This window comes from Gossypium hirsutum, chromosome A05, assembly GCF_007990345.1.
Source record: "Gossypium hirsutum isolate 1008001.06 chromosome A05, Gossypium_hirsutum_v2.1, whole genome shotgun sequence".
Taxonomy (NCBI): domain Eukaryota; kingdom Viridiplantae; phylum Streptophyta; class Magnoliopsida; order Malvales; family Malvaceae; genus Gossypium; species Gossypium hirsutum.
The window spans coordinates 22,462,220-22,482,020 of record NC_053428.1 but is presented as its reverse complement, the minus strand read 5'-3'; the positions used below and the strand labels follow the sequence as shown (position 1 = coordinate 22,482,020).

General features: G+C 36.6%; 2 protein-coding genes and 2 pseudogenes across 3 annotated transcripts; 2 read left to right on the top strand and 2 right to left on the bottom strand.

Annotated features, from left to right (window-relative positions):
- Window positions 1–944: 944 nt before the first annotated feature.
- Window positions 945–3,241, top strand: LOC107957796 (pentatricopeptide repeat-containing protein At5g27460). Its single transcript, XM_016893371.2, has 2 exons — window positions 945–1,402; window positions 1,595–3,241. The coding sequence occupies exons 1-2, from the start codon at window positions 1,112–1,114 to the stop codon at window positions 2,882–2,884; spliced, it is 1,581 nt and encodes a 526-aa protein (XP_016748860.1). The 5' UTR covers window positions 945–1,111; the 3' UTR covers window positions 2,885–3,241.
- Window positions 3,242–3,341: 100 nt separating this feature from the next.
- On the bottom strand, window positions 3,342–7,797 carry LOC107957797 (phosphoribosylaminoimidazole-succinocarboxamide synthase, chloroplastic). 2 transcript variants are annotated; one of them, XM_016893372.2, is made up of 12 exons: window positions 7,013–7,797; window positions 6,820–6,921; window positions 6,613–6,742; window positions 6,128–6,220; window positions 5,957–6,045; window positions 5,660–5,740; window positions 4,716–4,805; window positions 4,487–4,576; window positions 4,345–4,395; window positions 4,211–4,257; window positions 3,800–3,857; window positions 3,342–3,726 (listed from the first exon to the last, which is right to left on the bottom strand). In XM_016893372.2, exons 1-12 carry the CDS (start codon window positions 7,349–7,351, stop codon window positions 3,667–3,669), a joined length of 1,230 nt encoding a protein of 409 aa, XP_016748861.2. In that variant the 5' UTR covers window positions 7,352–7,797; the 3' UTR covers window positions 3,342–3,666. The 2 variants fall into 2 exon arrangements, with proteins under 2 accessions (XP_016748861.2, XP_040969911.1); XM_041113977.1 differs by lacking the exon at window positions 4,716–4,805 and having other exon boundaries at window positions 7,013–7,774.
- A 1,394-nt stretch (window positions 7,798–9,191) lies between these two features.
- LOC107957799 (serine/threonine-protein kinase PEPKR2-like) lies at window positions 9,192–12,613 on the top strand (annotated as a pseudogene).
- Window positions 12,614–16,740: 4,127 nt separating this feature from the next.
- LOC121228884 (transport inhibitor response 1-like protein) lies at window positions 16,741–18,662 on the bottom strand (annotated as a pseudogene).
- Between the last annotated feature and the right edge of the window lie 1,139 nt (window positions 18,663–19,801).

Genomic DNA, 19,801 nt, shown 5'->3' with positions numbered 1-19,801 from the left:
TAATTTAATAATCAATTATTTTAAAAAGAGGTAATGGTTCCCAAAAGAAATAGATATATATCTTTTGGAAATTTAAAACCTTTTAGATAATCTCTAACAATGGATTTATATACACTTCCGGATATAAATTTATTTTTAATAATCTGACATGATAAATATGCTCCCACATATAATTTTATTCTTAATAATCTAAAATTATATTTCCTAATTTATATCAAATTCTCTCGGTTGTATCATTTAAAGGTTGGTCATCATCGTTATCTCCAGCAAATTCCAAGTGTGAACTTTGGTTCGCTATTAGTTAGATATGAACTATGGATACATACTGCATTCCGAAGGTTTCTTCTCCATTTTCAAATTTACACACGAACATAATTACTCGGTGTTATTTTGAATTTAATTTCTCTATTGAAATCTAATGGTAACATTATTAATTATTAATAATGATATCAATTTCATTTTTAAGTTTTAAATCCATAAATTACTAAATTGGGACAGAATTAAACCTATGTAGTAAAAAATTGTATTAAGAATTTAGGTTAATAACACTTGCTATCTAGAGTTTGATTTAATTCAGAAAACTCAAAGACCATTTGAAAAAGGAGTAGAAAATGGCTATCCAACATGTTTATAGGGAGGGTAATAAACTTGCTGATGATCTAACATCATCGATGCCTTGGAGGCAAATAATACAAAGTATTCTCTATTATTCTCCTCCGATGACACTTATTGATCAACTTGGTGTTAATGGTATTAGTGTTATATCATCAAGAACTGTGTTTATTTAATCTATGTTTTTACTCTTCTATTATAAAAAATAATAATGATAATAACACTTGCCATATTAAGCTACTTGAATTTTCTCATTTTGGAACCAAGTTTGAAGGAAAAGGAGGAGTAAATTTTGTGGAAATATAAAGGCGTGTTGGAGAAAAAAAATTAAATGGGGTCGATTTGCCGGTTTGCTGTGGAATTGTAAATTTACAAAACTCGCGCTGAATAAGCCTAAAAAGCACGTTAAACGACGCCGTTTGATACGGAGGTTTACTACTTTCCTCGACCGATAAAGGAGCGGAGAGAGACAGAGAGCGGAAGCAGAGTTATATCGTCCATGGCGAGTCGCTCCATTTTCTCTAACCTCAAAAGCAATGGAGGCAACGCCAGGTGGGGGCGGCTACTAAGTTCTATTACTTCCCGGGTGAAAAAGGCTAGTGTTAGAAGTGCTGCTGCTGCCAGCAATGAAAGTTTAAAGGGGAGAATTTTGGGGTTGAGGTTGCCGACGGAAAGTGCAACCGAGGTGCTTCGCAGTTGGGTTGATTCGGGTCAGAAAGTTGACATTCCGCAGCTCCTATCCATTACCCAAATTCTCCACAAATCTGGGCGCTACAATCATGCCCTTGAGGTTCCTTTCTCAATTTCTTCTTCTGAATTTGTTGATATTGCAATATCTATAAAAACAAAAACAAAAACAAAACCTTCATTCTTTTTAATTGGTAGGGAACATTTTCCAGGCAAAAGTGTATTTTATTAATTTATTTTAATGGGTTTTCAATGGCTTTGATTTTGTATTATATTTACTCTCTGAAACGAACAGATTTTGACATGGCAAGAAACTCAGAAGGGCTTACAAATGTCAGCTGTTGCTCATGCCACTAAAGTGAAGTTACTCATCAAGGTTGGTAATTTAACAGCGGCTGAAGAACATTTCAATCGTTTACCCAATACTGCTTCACAGAAAGCAGCTTGCCTCCCTCTTCTCAATGGTTATGTAAAAGAACGTGACATTGGAAAAGCCGAGGCTTTCATGAGTAAGCTTGCTTCTATGGGGATGACCCTCTGCCCCCATCTATATAATGAAATGATGAAACTGTACATTGCTACATCTCAGTTTGAAAAAGTACCTCTGGTTATCAAAGAAATGAATCGAAACAAAATACCCAAAAATGTTCTATCATACAACCTTTGGATGGATGCTTCAGCACGATCATCTGGGGTTGCAAAAGCTGAAGCCGTCTATGCTGAAATGCTGAGTGATGAGAGGGTCTGTATGGGTTGGAGCACTCTATCGACTTTAGCTAATATTTATACCAAAGCAGGTCTGGTTCAGAAAGCAGAAACTGCCCTCAAAACTGCAGAAACAAAGCTGTCTGCAAATAATAGCTTTGGTTATATCTTCCTCATGACTCAATATGCATTGTTGAAGAAAAAGACCGAGGTTCTTCGGCTTTGGCAAACCAGTAAGTTAATAGGTAAGAGAATGACTTGTGCCAACTATATGTGCATATTATCATGCTTGGTTCAGCTCGGTGGTATTGTAGAAGCGGAGAAAGTGTTTATGGAGTGGGAATACAACTGTCGAAATTATGATATCAGAGTCTCCAATGTGCTTTTAGGTGCATACGTGAAGAATGGATGGATGGAGAAAGCTGAGTCACTGCATCGCCACACATTGGAGAAAGGAGGGTGTCCTAATTACAAGACATGGGAAATTCTGATGGAAGGGTGGGTGAAAAGCCAGAACATGGTGAAGGCCGTCACTGCTATGAAGAAAGCGTTCGCTTTGTTAAAATATTGTCATTGGAGACCGCCCCATTATACTCTCGTGACCATTGCTGAGTACTTCGAGAAGCATGGGAATTCAGACGATGCAAACAACTTTTTTAGAGATGTTCAGCGTTTGGGTCTTGCAAGTTCAGAAATATATAAATCATGGCTTAGAAACCACCTTTTGGCTAAGAGACCAGTGCTTGACATCCTTGAAATGATGTATAAGGATGGAATTGAGATGGATAATGAGATTTCTGCCCTTGTTCAAGCTCTCAACGAGCAAAGCAAATGTGACCCAGAGATTAGAGGCAATGCCTTTCAAATGTTCTTGGGATGAAATAGATTCTATTGTAGAGGAAAGAAGATGGCTGATGTTCCGGGTTTAAAACAACAACTCGAAGTATCAGTATTCCTGATGATATCAAACCCTATGGACTTAAAAAACAGAGAAATAGTGCACGAGCGCCTGCATAGGTGCTCTAGATGAATGCCACTAGGACGTTGTCCCCCATTAAAATCATGATAGCAGCCTTAAGATTGTAAGCTAACTACCATGTGAGGGCATTGTTTTTGTTGAACTGCTTCTTCCTAAGTTGTTTCCAACAGGAAGGTATAATGTTTCATTGCTAGTAAAATTGGAAATTATCAGTTATCACAATCGAGATCTACAAAATTTGCCGGATTCTGGTCTAAATGTGGTTGTTTCCTCTCTCAACAAACACAAAACACATGCGCACACACATCCAACAATTCAACATGACCTGTTTGCTGTAAAACTACGGAAAAAAAAGAAATGAAAAGATGAATCAGCCATTCATTCATTGGTAAAGATCAAGGACAAAAATGTCAGACGTTCATCTTAGAATTTATTGAAATACTGATCCTAGTTATAGATTTTAAAAGCAAAATAAGTGACCAATGCATTATATCAGAGCAATCAGCTCGTCTTCCACCCTAAGTTCATCTGCCAAAGGCCTCAAGGATGCAGAAAGCCTGTTTACATACAGGAAATAACAGGAGCAAAACACTAAAAACTACATTAATGCTGAATGCTCATTCAGAGTTTCAGTATAGCTACCATCCTAGGAAAACCATGAGATCTTGTACGCTCTTCTTCAGTTACTGCAAAGATGATAATGCAGAGGAAACATTTCGCGAGATTCGATCGTGTATTGGCTCCTGCAAGAAAAAAGAAAATTAACCTGCCATTTTTGCGTAAAAACATTAGAACATCTATGGTGCTAAGTCTTACTCCCATCGGCTGCACCTCAAATCTTGATTTTGTTATAGTCTCGTATAAAAAGATGTATCTGGCAGTAAGGGTGCAAACGGGCGTTAGTTAAAGCACTACAAACATAAAACAGGGTCAAAATGTTAAAGCACTACAACTATTGTCACTTTTAAAATTAATGACTGAACCCCATACATATGAAATTGGATCCATGCAGTCATGCTTTGTGAAGCCTAGCATAGCAAAAAATTACCAATGCGAGCTGATAAAACAGTGACAGTGTGTTCCAGTTGAATGAAGACAAGAAATGAAGAAAAGCGAGATGTAACTTCAAATGATTAAGACATAGATTTCAATTTTGCTCATCTCTTTACATTCTTAGTAGTATATATTTTGCATTAACTAAAAGGTATGATAAAGAGGAAATTATACCGCCAAGCAAGCTCACAGACAAGTTCTTCAGGGGCATCAGGAAGCACCTAAGGATTGCATGATCAAATTAGTATTTCGATATATCCTCAACTTACATTAATGAGCATAGAATTTAACTTTTTGATGCGACTTACCTTTTCTTCATAGGGATTGCAGTTCTCTCTAAACCATAACCTTAAGAACTCCTATAAACCCCACAAACCATTTAAATATTAGTTCACTCTAAACTTTTTGTCCCTAAACATCAACTCTGACATGTATAAACTATTCGCACACCTTATCAATATTTTCAGGTTCAAGACCATTCTGAAAGCGCTCCTCATAAGAATTGGCAATCCAATATCGACTTGAGTCAGGCGTATGCACCTTGAATTATAGAACAAGAAAGCAAAATTTATCATTGCCTGTCAGTTTGTGTGAATTTTTTCATACCTAAAATGTGCGTGTAAAGTGTATACGAGTGACAGGCAGAAGCAGGGAACCTTTCAGGAAAATGGAATCTAACCTCATCAATCAATAGAATTGAACCATCACTACTCTTTCCAAATTCATATTTTGTATCTACCAAAATCAGGCCATGCTCCAAAGCTACACGCTGCATTTTTCTCAACAAAATCATTCAAATCATAAAGTCGGCTCCAATAAACCATTCAGTAGTTACTGATTGAGCAATAACAAGTGCAAGTGGCAATACATAATTAAAAAACTCATCATATTTTAATAACTTATATGGTGAAAGTGTTTGGTTGTAGAAAGCACAAACAGACACAAACATACAGAGACACCAAAGATTGCTGTAAATATGCTGTGATGCTTGACATGAGAACATTTTCATCACCAACAGAGCATGGATGAACTGTACAATGGTGAGTAGTACTAAAAAGGTTTCTAACTAAACTAGGGGAGTTTAACAGAATGGAAGCAACTCACAAATGCCAAAGTCGCCATTGTCATCTCAATCAACAGACAGCACAAAGTAAAATTAAATATTTGTTTTCCTTCTTATTCTAATCTATTCATTTTATAAAAAATAAAATAAAATTTCTTGAGCAGTTTAAGTTCTAACATAATTATCTATAATTTGTTTGATCTCATCTTGTGGAATTTTCAGTGTGTTGATAGATATTATCTTACATACAATGAAATGGTATTTAACAAAACTATGGGACTTTAAGAGAACAGGAAGCAACTTGCAAATGCAAAATTCACCATTTTCATCTTAATCAACATGCTGTCATAGCACAAAGTACAATAAATATTTGTTTTGCTTCTTATTCTACTCTTATTCTGTTTTTTTCTTTTCTTTTCTTTTAATACGATTTCATGTATATTCTAAGTTTTAACATGATGATCTATAATTTATGTGATCTCATCTTGAAGAATTTTCAGTGTGTTGATAGATATTACACCATGATAGCACATGAAGTTTATGAACAGAATCAAAATCACCTGTCCATATTCAAACAAACTTAAAGCTTTTTCTCTAGCTTCATCAAACTCATCTTGAGTCATCAATCCTCTTTCAATAATCTGCAAGGAAAATGCACCAGCAGATGAACAGTTACCGATATACAATATGCAAAGATTAGCCAATAGGACCCTTTTTTTTAGCCTTTAGTTTAAGGGGCAGATGTGGGGGAAAGGAGAACACTAAAGCAACATAAAGATGAAGAAAGAATCTTATTCTTTTCTTTATACTTTCCCTATATCATTCAAAGCTCAACTTTGGTGAAAAGAAGGATCAACCTCGTCAGGAGTTACAGGAACATCATGATCCTCAGCTTTAGTTGTTGGTGTGAGTATATTTGCAGTTAACTTTTGATTTTTTACCAGCCCTATAACAAACATATCATTTCACCATCATATAACACAATTTCCAAGTGAACGGAGAGTGATTTAACTACACAGAAGCCTCACCATTCGGAAGTACATTTCCACAGTAATATCGAACTCCATTTTTGTAAACTGTCCACAGTGATGTTTCAGTACTTCCGGTCACAAACCCTCTAACTGCATATAGCACCAAAATCCAGATCAGATGAGGATTTTACACCAGGCGACAGCAATAGCTCTAAATAACAAGGTTGGCATGCAAAATTAGAACTTAAAACTTGTTTTGAACCTGTGGCAATTCAATCCCCCACAAAAATATTAAAACAAAAAATCATGGATCATTTTCACTATTTTACATGCTGTGAATGAACAAAGGATTAAGGAAACTTGTTGATTGTTTTAATTGATAGGGTGAAACTCCATTCATAATGGACTTCGGAATAGCTCCTATCATGAAATGTGACCATGAAAATTCAGAGTTCCAAGTTTGTAAAAACGAAACAATTCGATTCCAATCAACCACCCTCCATGTGACAAAAATGACTGATAAGAATATCAAAGATACTCACCAACAAATTCAACAGGAAAGACAGAACATTTCTTAGCAATTGTAACATTTTTATCTGGTACTGACAAAACTGCATTTGGAATCATGTGCCGAGTTCTATTGAACCACCACAAACTCGTCTCATTAAGAACCTGAAAATTGAAATTCCAACAATGATACATCTACTACTGTTAATATTTACCAATAACAAAATAGCGAGTATAAAAACCTGGCCCTTGAAGGGGATAGAGGCAAGAATCCTATCAAATGCACTCTGACGATCAGTAGTGACCAACACAAGATAATCCCCACTGTCATAAATGTCCCTAACCTGCATGACTCAAGCAAAAATACAAAAATTTTCCATCTTTTAACTTGACTATTTGTTTTTATTTAAAGAAAAGGCAGTCCTTTGTGTCTACCTTGCCTCTGGTTTTGGATTTGAGACCAGGGACTGTCAAGTGAAGATTAGTCTCTGACAGACAATTGTGAAGTGAGGCTTTTATGCTGGCAAAAACTTCTTCTTTGCGACCAGAGTTGAGCAAAGCATCAAGAGATGGGACTTGGGTTTGGCCCTGGCTTTGGCTTTGGCTTTGGTTTTGGCTGGACATAACGGAAAGGGAAATTTTGGGGTACTTTCTAGCATTGGATTTTGCTTCAAAGGAAGAGTGTGATGAAAAAAAGGGATTTTGAGTTGGGGTTTTAGTGGAGTGTAGTAGGAAGTGGGAAGGATTTAAGGTTGTCCTCACACACTCGGCCATTTTCAGCTTCTCTTTTGTCTCGACTTTGTGTCTGATGTTTTAGGGTGCCTTAGTTTTGCGTTGAGACCATAAAAATCAGTTCCGTACCCGTACCGGCCGGGATACTCTGTTCCAGTAAGAGACCGGGACACTCACCCACAAATTCCGTTCCACTTCAAGTTTCGTTCGGTACCAGTTGTTTCGGTCAAAATTCGTCCGTTCCGCCGGAACTTAAGGTACCGGGCAGTACCCAACAAAGACTTTTTTTCTTGTGTGTTTTTCTCAGGTCTGGGGATGATGAGTGATTGAAAACTATGATGGAAACTTACGATGTATCAAACAATCTCACTTTGTAGCAGAACAGAATATAAAGGAGGAAGAAGAAGTGGCAGTAGCTAAAGCGAAAGATATAAACAGCGCAAACAAAATTAAGACACAACCCTAAAAAAATATAGTAAATAATCGGGCTGGGCTTTAAAACGGTAAGTAACAAAATATTTTGGCTTAATTATAATTTTGCCCCCTAAACTATGCCTGTTTATTCACTTTTTACCTAAATTTTGTTGGTCTCAAATTGGTATTTAAATTATCCAATGATATAAAAAAATCACGTGCTTTCAATGAGGATGTGTCATTTGGCACATCTAAAGTTAAAATCTGTCACGTGATATTTAAATTTAAAAATCACATTTGACTTTCACACCATTGACTAGCAATGGCCTTGATTCTCTATTAAAACACTTCACTTATCTTCTTTTTATAATATTATATATATATTATTTTGATTAAAATTTTTAAAAATAAAAAAAATATTACATTCTAAAAATTTGCGACAAGAAAACTTAAAATTTTAAATATATATTAAAGAAAAAAACACTTAAATTATTTTGAATTTAGATATATTTTTAATTTTTTTAATTTGAAGTTTTTGAAAAATTATTTTTTTTAAATACATATTTTTGAAATTTTAAGTTTATTTTTTGCATTCTTTTAATTTAAATAATTTTTATTTTTATAATATTTTTATTACTTTGAGTTTTTAAAATTTATATTTATATTTTTAGATTTTTATAAAAAAATATTAAAATTTCTTTAGCTTTTTAGAAAATTAAAATTTTTATATATTATATCTGATTTTTTAATATTTTTAAGCACTATAATATACATATATAGCGGGCATGGATGGTCTACGATGGTAAACATAGATCAATGTCGGTCAACAATAGTCAACATTATTCAATGTTCGATCAATAGTAAGTCAAAGTTAAAGGTATTTTTTTAATTTAAGTTTAAATTAAATATTTTTATTGTAAAACTTAATTATTACTTGGCATATTGTGATTGGTTAAATGTACCATATGGCACATTCTAATTCGCATAATATGGGGACTGGTTTTTTTAACAGCATCTAAAAAAACCAAATCAAGTGATGAAATGATAATTTAAGTATCATCTTAAAAAAATTTAAATACTAAAATAAAAAAAACAGAGATAATTTAGGAGCCAAATTTCATAAAGCAATAAATAAATAACCTTTTATAGATTCCATTCTCGGGAACGCAACGCAACCCGTACGACTGGAACCAAAAATACTCCGCGTCCACATCTTGGACCCGACTCTGCTTTTGTCCAACCAATGAGGCCACGTAAGTAAACTGAAAAGCACACTGACAGCGAGGTCACTTAAACCAATTAGAACGCTCCAAACATTAACTGCGTCATCACCCACATAAAGGGTGACCGAATAAGACCCGACTGGTTCAGTAGCAGATAAATGGGAAACAGGATGAGACCCGACTGGTTCAGAAGCAGGTAAATGATTTTATTTAAATAATAAAGAAAAGAAAAATAATATTTTACTGCATGCTCTAATAAGTATTACTATCATAAAATAAAATCACCCTCCAAATCTCTCAAGCCTGGACGTTTCTAGGTTTTTTTATTTTATTCTCCAAAATTCTATCCCCGGATTTTGCTTACTCGCTTAATTGTCGCTGTTACTTTCTTCGTTTTCGGTCTTTTAACTACTTATTATCAACCGGGGTCTCCCTTATTGGAATCTGGGAGATTTTTCACTGTGTCGAAAGGTTCGTTCTTTACTACTAAATTCTGATTTGGTTTATCATTGGATTGAACTTTTATGAATAATAATAGAACAAATGTTGGTTTTTTTTTTTTTAAATCTGGATTCTATATGGTCCCCGGGAGAATCCATGAAAAACAAACAAGATCATATCAGTTTCTCGATTTTTTTTTTCAAGTAAATATTTCGTTTTCAAGAGTTCGCAACTTTTTGCGGCTTAGCGAATCAAGTTTTCTTGCCTTATTTTGCTTCTGTTTACATCCTTCGGCTTTGAACTGATTTTGACCCATAATTTTATTTTATTTTATTCATTCATTTACCGGAAACTAAAGCAGAATAGATTGCTAATAAAACTGGATTTTTCATCGTAATCTTTAGGAAACTTAAATGCATCCAGTCCAACTTTGGATAAGTTTTTTTTCTGAATTGATACTTGACTTGATGAGAAAGAAGAGGAAAGGAAGTGAAACTGATGCATCTTCGGAGGTAGCCAACAAATTTGCTTCGGCATGTGATTATATTAGGCCCCATTTTTCATTAGAAGATTTTTCAAGGATAAAGAAGAGGTGCAAAGAAGATGTGGATACACCACCTGTTGGTTCATGTAAAAGTAGACTCGCTGGCATTGCTACTGCCCCGCCTTGCGGTGCGTCCTCATTGGTGCCTCTAGGTAAAGGTCTTAAGAGAAAGATGGGTTGCATTGAGGTGATTACACGGATCAGTGGGACGAAAAAGGTTGAGGATGATTATGTTAAGGGTGAAACGATCGAGCAGGGGAAATTCAGGTCAGTTTGGTTGTGTAGGTCTAGAACCAGTGGAGTAGAGTTTGCTTGTAAAACCTTGCTTAGGGGAGAAGAGACAGTTCACAGAGAGGTGGAGATAATGCAGCATTTATCTGGTCATCCTGGGTTTGTGACTTTGCAGGTGGTGTATGAGGAGCCGGATTGCTTTTATCTCGTAATAGATTTGTGCTTTTGAGGTTGTTTGATTGATCTAATGACAGAATGTCCGTATTCAGAGCAACCTGCTGCCAATATTATTAAGGATGTGATGTTAGTCATTAAGTACTGTCATGACATGGGAGTTGTGCATAGAGATATCAAGCCTGAGAATATTCTCCTTGCAACTTCTGGAAAAATGAAGTTGGCAGATTTCAGTCTTGCCATGAGAATTTACAATGGTGAATATCTGGCACCTGCTTTGAAGATTGCTTATCTTTACTTTTTATTGATTCTATTAAGTTCCTGCTTTACTTAGTATCTTGCAACTTAATGCTCAATGTATGGAGATTTAAATTTTGTATGTTCTCAATGTTTATCAGGTATGCCATCTTTCACTTATATGCATGAGGGAGAGGGAGAGAAATAAGTTTTTGGTTGAGACAGTAAGACTTCTTTTCCTGTCTGTGTATTGATGAAGAGAATCTAAGTTGCTACATCTTTCTATCGTCATGTCTCGGTCTGTCAACAACTGAAGCTGCTGAAGAAAAGGATTAAGGACATGTTATCTTTTGAATTGTTTAAATTTATATCAAATGATATAAATTTCAAGCATTAAAGGTTTCTACAACCATCAGTATTATGATTTGATACCGAGCATGTGAGGTACTGTGCTCTTCTTTGAGCCTATCAAGCCAAACCATTTGTGAAGCTAAATTAAAGCATAATGGCCGAAAATTTTGAAACTATAAATTTGGAAGGGCATGCAATTGTTATCATTGAATTACAAGCCAAACAGATTAGTTTTATTTGATTTCACTTTAAATGTTCTCATGTTCTAGTTTGTTAATTCTTAACTGTTTTAGCAAATTTATGCTTAAGTAGATTTGATGATACTAAAAGATGCTTGCATTAGCATGTTGCTTCGGGAAAGGTTTGTTTAACATTTGCTTGTCTCCTTATGAGATATGCCTGATGCTTTTGTGTAATACAATTACTATTTATTACTGGTCAGGTTTTGTCTGGTTTGGCTGGAAGTCTGGCTTATGTTGCCCCTGGGGTTCTATTAGGAAATTATTCTGAGAAGGTAGATATATTGAGTGCAGGGGTGCTTCTTCATGTGCTTTTGGTTGGTGTTCGTCCATTTCAAGGAGACTCCTTGAAGGCCGTATCTGAGGCCATCAAGAATGTAAAGCTTGATTTCCGGGGATATGGGAATCTGTATCTAAACCTGCACGCTATCTGCTGGCAAGAATGCTGACCAGGGACGTCTCATCAAGAATAACTGCTGATGAAGGATTAAGTAGGTTCTTGCTCTTTCTTAATTACTAAAACAATTATTTGATATATATTTTTTGGAAATTTGCGACTTAGCCTTGCGGTCTTTAGTAAATCATCTAACTTTGCTAATTGTATAAAGTGTTCCATTGATCTATTTTCATCATGAATTTTTCTGTCTTAGGATTCCTTCTGCCGTTTATCATGTTTTTCTTTTTCAACTTATTTGGACTATTTTTGTTTCTTTTATCTATTTCTGAGCCTATCTGGTATAAACTTATAAATTTGTCTTAGGACTTGAATAGGAGATTAACCCTAGAGCTCTTTTAAAAGCTTAATCATTAGACTTCATTTGCTGACATCTGAGCTGTCTTAACTTCAGGACATCCATGGATATTGTTCCACACCAAGCGCTCATTGGAGACATTATCCATCAAATCAAAGTCGAAGAATCAAGTAGGACCTTCCATCCAAATTTCAAATTCTCCTGGATCTGAGTCAAGTATGATTAGTAGGATTAATGGTGTTTCTCATAGTCAGGTTCCACACCAAGTCTTAACATCCCTCAGTTCTAGCTGCAAATAGAGGAACAAGATAAAAATGGTGTGGTGGATTTGCTTGCTGTGGCAATTTCCCATGTGAGGATTTCTGAACCAAAGAGGAGCAGACTTTGCAGTCCCACGAGACCTATAAAGCAGCAGTGTTCATCTAATCTGACGGTTAACAACCTCTGTAGAGCCTTCTGATACTGCGGACAGTACTGACATGAGAGCTCAGGATTTAAAATTAACTTGCCCTGGTTGCTGTTTCTGTAGGCAAATGATACTTATGGTGGATGAACTCAACATCAATCAATACCACATGGTTTCATCTCTTAGCAAAGCCATGGTGTTAACTAAATAATTTGTTTTAGGCCGGTGACTGGATAGAATTCATGTACAGAATTGATCTTTCTCCTTAGTTGTACAGGTGTGTGTTTGGCAACCGGGTTTGAAAGCTTCTGTATATAGCAGAAGTATACATAGCTCCTTGCAAATATATGTTTTACTGAGGGACAGCTCTGGAAGCAGTGCAAATTAGAAGCCAAATCTTAATAAATAACACTTATTCTGATAGGAAAACAAGATTGACACTTGCCAATTCATGACATTATGCAGGTTGGATGCTTCATATAGAGACTTTCTTCCTGGTGTTGTTAAGCACTTATAATCAGTCATTAAAACCAAGGATTATTGAAATAGTGCAAGACCTCTTTAGAAGGATGGAAATAGTGTTCTTACCATAGCATTTGAAAACTGAACCATTATTTTGCATACGATTTTCCACTGTTTATGGGAACTGTTGACTGCGGTTAGGTAGTCCTTGCAAATCTGAATTTATTCAGCAGTCCCAGAAAAATTCATATTGGACAATTTGGACCACATGAAAGAATGTCATGAGCAATATGGTTTGGACCATCGTTCGTGAGGATCTTGTCCAGTTTCCCATGTTATTCTGCACCCCATGCTTGAACATTTTAATCATGCTCATTTGCTGCCGTAAACTAAGACTCCCGCACTCACTAAGAATAACAAAGGAATATCTTTTTGTCAACTATAAAGGACTAAACTACAGAATTGAACTTGAACTCATCAAAGAGTTGATTATCAAGATCAACTTCATGTTTTCTTTTGCATTTAGCCAACACCAACCAGATGGAATGCACAACTTTTCCCCATTACTACCATGAAATAGAAAGAAATGGAGGAAAAGAATCATTAAAATATGCTTTCATAATACCAACATATGCACTGAATTGAATAGTCCGGATATTTCCTATCCATTCAAACTCTGAGGTCAAAATTAATTCAAACTTACATGATAAATACATTTTCAGGCATAGGTAAAGCTAGAATTAACGACTCTCGCTTCTTTCTTTCTTTTTTTTAAGGTTGTTTTCCAACACTTACAGTCCCACCCCCTTCATTTAAACTTAACTATACAAGACTCTGTTATAATCTTATAGTAAAACCATAATAGAGCAATAAAACATCATAAGGATTCATGGCTTGCAAGAAAAACCGTGAGGACAAGGGATGAAGCAAAGGGTGCATTTAGCAGTAACAAATACCAGCTGATCTAAAATGTCCCCCACCCTCACCCCATTTTTGGCATTAACATTACTTCCTTTGATGAATATTTTCATTAACATGGCATATACAGTAAAAGCTAAATGCATAAGCATATTTGTATTGTCGTAAACAAAAGAAAGGGTGGGCACATTTCTCATAGTGTTTTGGATCCATAAAAGACGGAATAAGAGGTGGAGTGCTTGAGTTGAGTTGAGAGTGGAGTGCATGTTTTTGTCAAACAGTAACAGTATATTGAAAGATTGATTCAAAGATAGAGATGGGAAATTTCGTATCGAATTTTTGGAACTGCTAAATCTTTGACATTTCATATCCAGCTATTCTCAAATATTTCTTATCTATATTTCTTTCTTCTTTAAAAAAAAAAATCTCCTGCTCTTTCTTAAGGCTTAAACAGAAGATACAAATGATCCTCACAGTCTCATAATCATAAATAAGAATATATTGTCCCATAAAATGCTGAATAATGTAGGAAGTGAAATAAATAAGACTATGTATGTTAATGTCATAAGCTTTGCTTTTATCTCTGACAAAAAACTCAATGTCCCTATGTGTTTTTATGTACACCATACACATTTCAAGTTAAAGAAAAACATGTTGCTTTATTATTATTACAATATCCTTAAGCCTTAATTAAAGAACAAATTTTGTGAAGAAATAAACAAGTGGGATGTGTGTTTACTGTTCAGTGTTCACTTCCAAGTTGGGGGCCATGGGAAAAAGCAAAGATCAATCCTGGAAATAGTGCAATTTAAAAAGGGATTTTGTACTTCAAATATATTTATTAATAATCAAAACAAAAAATTTAAAAATAAAAAAAGGTGGGGGATGGAAGATATTTTAGTAAAAGTGGTGCAGCAGTAGAGAGAGAGAAAGCATACTTTAGTGGTTGAGCTGATGGTGCTTAGTTCAGCCATGAATGCGCTTAGCTTAAACCCCACCAACTGGGTTTTCGCTTGTGTCACGGTCTTGCATTTATCCACTCATTTTTTATTATATTTTAAAAGTAGTAATAATAAGTTTTTAAATGCATATATTAATATTGAATTCATCTGGTGCTGGGTATCCCACCACCAATCTGTTCAAAGCACCCTTACTTTTTGTCACTCCAAAAAGGAGCTTTACTTGACTTACTCTTTTTTTTTTCTTCTTCTTCTTCTTCTTCTTCTTCTTCATTTTCTATATGAAACAAGAATTTTGGAATTTGGGGTCTAATTTAATTGTTTGTACTATTTATATACAAAGAAAGCAAGCATTATTTTTTCTTTTTTGTTGCTATCAGTTTGGTGGTAAGCATGCAGCAGTATTAGTATTATAATGTGGGATAGCATGAGCATGTGGAAACCATAGCAAAAACAGGGAAAGAAGCAGTTTTTATAAATTAAGGCCATTCATTCAATTAATTGAAAGGAAATCTATCAAAATGAAATGATGGGATTAGATAAGATATGTTCCAGTAGAAGAAATAGGTCCATCAAAATGGGCAGTTTATGAAATTAGCTGAGTTTGGCAAAATCTTGGACCTAAATATGAGATCATTATCACTGTTTTTTTTTTTGAAGACAGGGTGATAGTTGCTCATTAAAAAAAAAGGCCAAAGTGTAAAGGCATATGATCAAATCAAAGAGCAAAAGAAAAAGCAGAGGCTACCATGGAAATGGTGATTCAGGCTACCATTTTTCATTGAAACAGAGCCAATCAGCCAAAGCTTTGGTTCCCATTACTTAAATTCAATTCGCACAGTCAGATCCCACATCGATGATAAGCTTTGCTTTTATTCACCATCCTCGCTGCCATGGCGAATACCAACAAACAAAAACAGATAAGAGTTTCCATCCTAATTATAAGAGAGAGAAGGCAATGGCTGGCTTAGAATGCAAATCAAAGGGGGTGTGAACAAATCATCAATAACACCATCGGTCCCACTTTCGATATACCAAAATCTATAATGCAAAAGTTAAGAAGAAAGCACACACAACCAGTGTATCTCTCCATTGGAGCCTCATTGGTAAATTTTCAATGAACTTCAAAGGGTTAGACCAAACTTCACAGCTCCAATGGGGAGTGAGAAACTATAATGACCATCACCATCCACCATCCACCATCCACCATCCACCATCACCATTCATCATCATCCTTTTCTTAGATGGATTTCTTGTGATGGAAATGGAACCCCACATAGTGGAGAGGGACCTGTTATGTTACTTATACAACTTTCCACACATATTAATGGACTTCCTGTCATTTATCATTCCACATTCAGGAGGGAGAGAAGTAGGGATTATATTATAATAAATAAACGAAGAAAAAAAACAGAGTCTAGCTGAATTTAGGTCCATACATATACCTTTCCACATTGCTAACACAACAATATAATAAATTCAACGTCAGTGCTGCCACAACAAATCTGAAACAAGGTGAAAAAGAAAGAAAGAGAAGTGCAAGCCTGGGATTTTAGGTCTTTCACTAAAGCTTTAGCCTATAAGCTTAAATACAGCAGACTATGTTTACAGAGTGGATAATGCTTGTTAATCTGCAAGCATGGAAAAATAGATCCATCCGTCTTCATCTCTCCTTTAAAACTCTGATTCATTGACAACCGTCTGATCTCTATATCAAAGGTTAAAAGCTATTTGGCCCCGAAAAACATGTATCATTGCCCCTCCGTATAGTTCGATTACCCCCCACCTCCCTTCAATTATGATCAAATGAATACGAAAACAAAAAGGAAACATAAAATTTAAATGAGTGCCGCTAGAACATCTAATGGTCCGATAACTTACAACGACATCCCTTTTCCTGCACTAGTCCCCTCATCCAAAGTCCTTCAAAGAACCCATGCAAAATGAACCATCTCCATCACAGGGGCATCTGATTTCAATGCCAAAATAACAGCCAAGCCTGAAGCACAAGTTATTTACTCAACTTTTGCTTGTTTGGATTGCTGGAACTTTAACACGGGAGCTATTTAAAAGATGCCTTCCGTATCAATATTCCCCGTGAAACAGTTAAAACTTGCTTTGTATCTATCATGAGAACAATTGAAACAGCTTCCTGCACCACATTTACCTACAAGATGGTGACGAATTTTGGTGCATCAGTTCTTGGTCCTTCAAGAGACCGATACATGTATAATGTTCCAACAACATCATCCATCTCCTCCTCATCAGCAGACCTAATCACTTCAACTACCAGGCGAGGCATAGCACGAGCAATCTCCTGGCAACCATGGCGCGTTAGCCTGCATGACGACATCCAAAGGAACCTCATGTTGTAGTAGTGATGCAAACCAGAACGCAGAGCTGCATCCCAAATGGGCTATCTCTAATCTCAAGCCTTCTGCAACTGTGGGCAGCCCTCGAGCACATATTTCAGCGCCATGTCACTATCTCCAGCAAAAGCCACTGACAAGGGTGCGTACCAATTTCCCATGTCGACCATGTAGCCAAAAGCTTTGTCGTCAGTAACAGATACGGCAACGAGTGGCTTCTTACAATATAACTATGGCTCCAAACCCATCATCCATGGGTTCACCGGTCACAGATCAGCCCTGTGGCGCCCCATTATGCATAGCCGAAAAACAACAAGATCTGGACAGTTCTTGGACATTGCTATGACGGCTGCATTAGTCATCCGCTGGCAAAAGTACAGAATAGATTGCAATTTCCGACAACCCTCAGATATAGCTTGGAGTCCCACTTCAGAAACTGGGCCATCACTATCCTCCCGAGGATCAACAGGGAAAACACCGAAGCTCGCGTAAGTCCTTGCATGTTGCAGCGACTGCTTGGAGTCCTTCATCACAAATTGAATCAAGAACCTGCATAATGAAAGCTAAGGTAAACTTCAAAGACCTAATTTTTCAAAGAGCTTATAGAACAAACTATCAATTACATACCCAGAAAGTCTGGAGCTTGTGGCACTTGCTTATAATTGGCTTAAGCTGTTCGGCAGTAATGTTAGCATAGCTGAATTCAGAGATGTCAGATTTGCGCCAAACAGGGTATATTGCAGGCAGATAATCTGGAATTATTTCCCTAACCCCAGAGAGACAAACTAAGGATCTGCAGGCAGCAAAGCGGCTACATAATCTGGTTCCTGATCACCTTGCCTACAATATCGATGGGCTAAAGACCTGTCCCAAGGTGTGTGAGCTGTGTGCTCGAACCATCAGGCGATTAACTGCCCAATTGAACATAACGATTTAATTTAACTTCTTAATGAGGAACTAGCACCAGCCTTTCCAACGCCTCGAAATTTATATGGATTCCACAATCAAATATCAAGGACTCGAATTTGATTCACCTCGGGAAAAAAGAAATCCAATCCGTCTCATCATCTGAAACCTCGGATTCATCAGATCAAGCACCTTAAGTGTCTGCAATTATAGAAATATATCTATCATCTAATATCCATCCTCAACTCTCCTTTTATTATTGATTTCACAACACATTACATAACTCAAACATTTTCAAACCCCGGTTCAACCCAGTCAAGGAAACCATAAACAGATCTAAAAACATTCAATCTAAAACACAACCAATCAGATCAACAAAAATCTCATACCAGGCAACAAATTTTTTTTCTCATCCCATATTATATAAGCTAACAAACATTACTTTAACACCATAAATAGATCCAATCAGCAGGTTATTAGTAAATAATGAACACTATTACAGCAAAAATAATGAAGAAAAATACCTGCACTTGTTAACGAAAATACCAAGGCCACTAGTTCCAAACCATCGCAGCAAACGAGAACAAGTTCCTTAAACCCTAAAAACAACTCGGCAAGTGTTGCCAGATCATCGGTCCGTGACGGACATGCGCTTTAGATGAACTTTTTCCAGCCAAGGGTAAGCCTTGGCCATCGCCAGCGCCCAGGATTGAAGTGCGCTCCCCATCGGGCCGGCATCAGGTTAAAGTCCGCGAACCTGGGTTTTCCTTTCAGGTGAAGAGCCTTCACCCGGGGTGAACCTGGCCGTGGCCCGACCCCGGCGAAACGCGTAGCAGTTCCCGATGAACAGCTCGGATCGAGTCAGTGCCTCGACCCAACCTGACTTGCAAACCAATGAAGCAGCGTTCCGGTCCGCCTCGAGGTCAGGAAGTGGAGCACGTTCTCCAACACGTTCTCCAGACCTGGTCCGGGTACGTCGACTGGAACTCCGGGTGACCGAGCCAGATCCGTGGATTACAGGTTCCGCGCCTTGTTGGAAGCGAACTCAAGATCCGGCGGCGGATATGCTGCCTCTCGTCGTCCTCAGACATTTGCCCCGTCCTGTTGTCTCACACGACAAACAACGAAAGGAAGACAATAAGGCGACTTTGTACAACACGCGCGGCTTTACGAAGTCAAAAGACAATCCTCTTCTTCTTCTTCTTTTTCTTCTTTGGGTGAGAGATGAGATTGAGATTTGAGCTTCTTAGATCAAGGAAACTTGGATTCAATGTAAGGAACCAGTAATTGAAATAATACTATTATTTTAAGATTTTCTTTTTGGGTGTTTTCTCTCTTTCTTCTGAGCAATGGGATTCTCATGCCCCTTTCTCTCTCTTATCGCATATCCAATGGCTCTCCACATATCCTCCTTATTTGGATTTTTTTTTCAAGCTTCTGTCTTTTTTATTCTTTCTTTGTTTCCCCCCCCCCCCATTAAATATTATGGATTTTCGACAGCAGTAAACTATGTGGTCAATAGTCTCCTTTGCACCTTGTAAATTTTTTGGCTTTTTCTGAGAAACCTTGAAATTTATTTTATTCATAAATTACTCCTTTTACTTCTTCCAACTTGTGTTTTATTCAATTTTGATTATATTAAATTTTTTGTTTATGGAGATATTAATTTTGTGGTTTTTATTCCTTACAATTTATGTCTCTATGGCTCTAGCTCCGGTTTTGAAAATGGAAAAAACACGGTGGAATTGCAAGACCCAACAGTTGTCTCAAAGTTACCTAAGCTTCAGAGGGGAGGGGGGGACTGCTGGATGGAGAGGCAAAGGCTGACAGCTCGTACGTGGCAGAGTCATTTCTTTTTCCCCTCCA

Bases quoted from the DNA above. Each gene is read 5' to 3' on its own strand.
- LOC107957796 (XM_016893371.2), top strand. From the start codon at position 1,112: ATGGCGAGTCGCTCCATTTTCTCTAACCTCAAAAGCAATGGAGGCAAC. The intron at 1,403-1,594 runs GTTCCTTTCTCA...TGAAACGAACAG, and splicing joins GCTACAATCATGCCCTTGAG to ATTTTGACATGGCAAGAAAC.
- LOC107957797 (XM_016893372.2), bottom strand. From the start codon at position 7,351: ATGGCCGAGTGTGTGAGGACAACCTTAAATCCTTCCCACTTCCTACTA. The intron at 6,221-6,612 runs GTGAGTATCTTT...TGCTATATGCAG, and splicing joins CTTTCCTGTTGAATTTGTTG to TTAGAGGGTTTGTGACCGGA. The intron at 4,258-4,344 runs GTAAGTCGCATC...TGCAATCCTTAG, and splicing joins GCAATCCCTATGAAGAAAAG to GTGCTTCCTGATGCCCCTGA.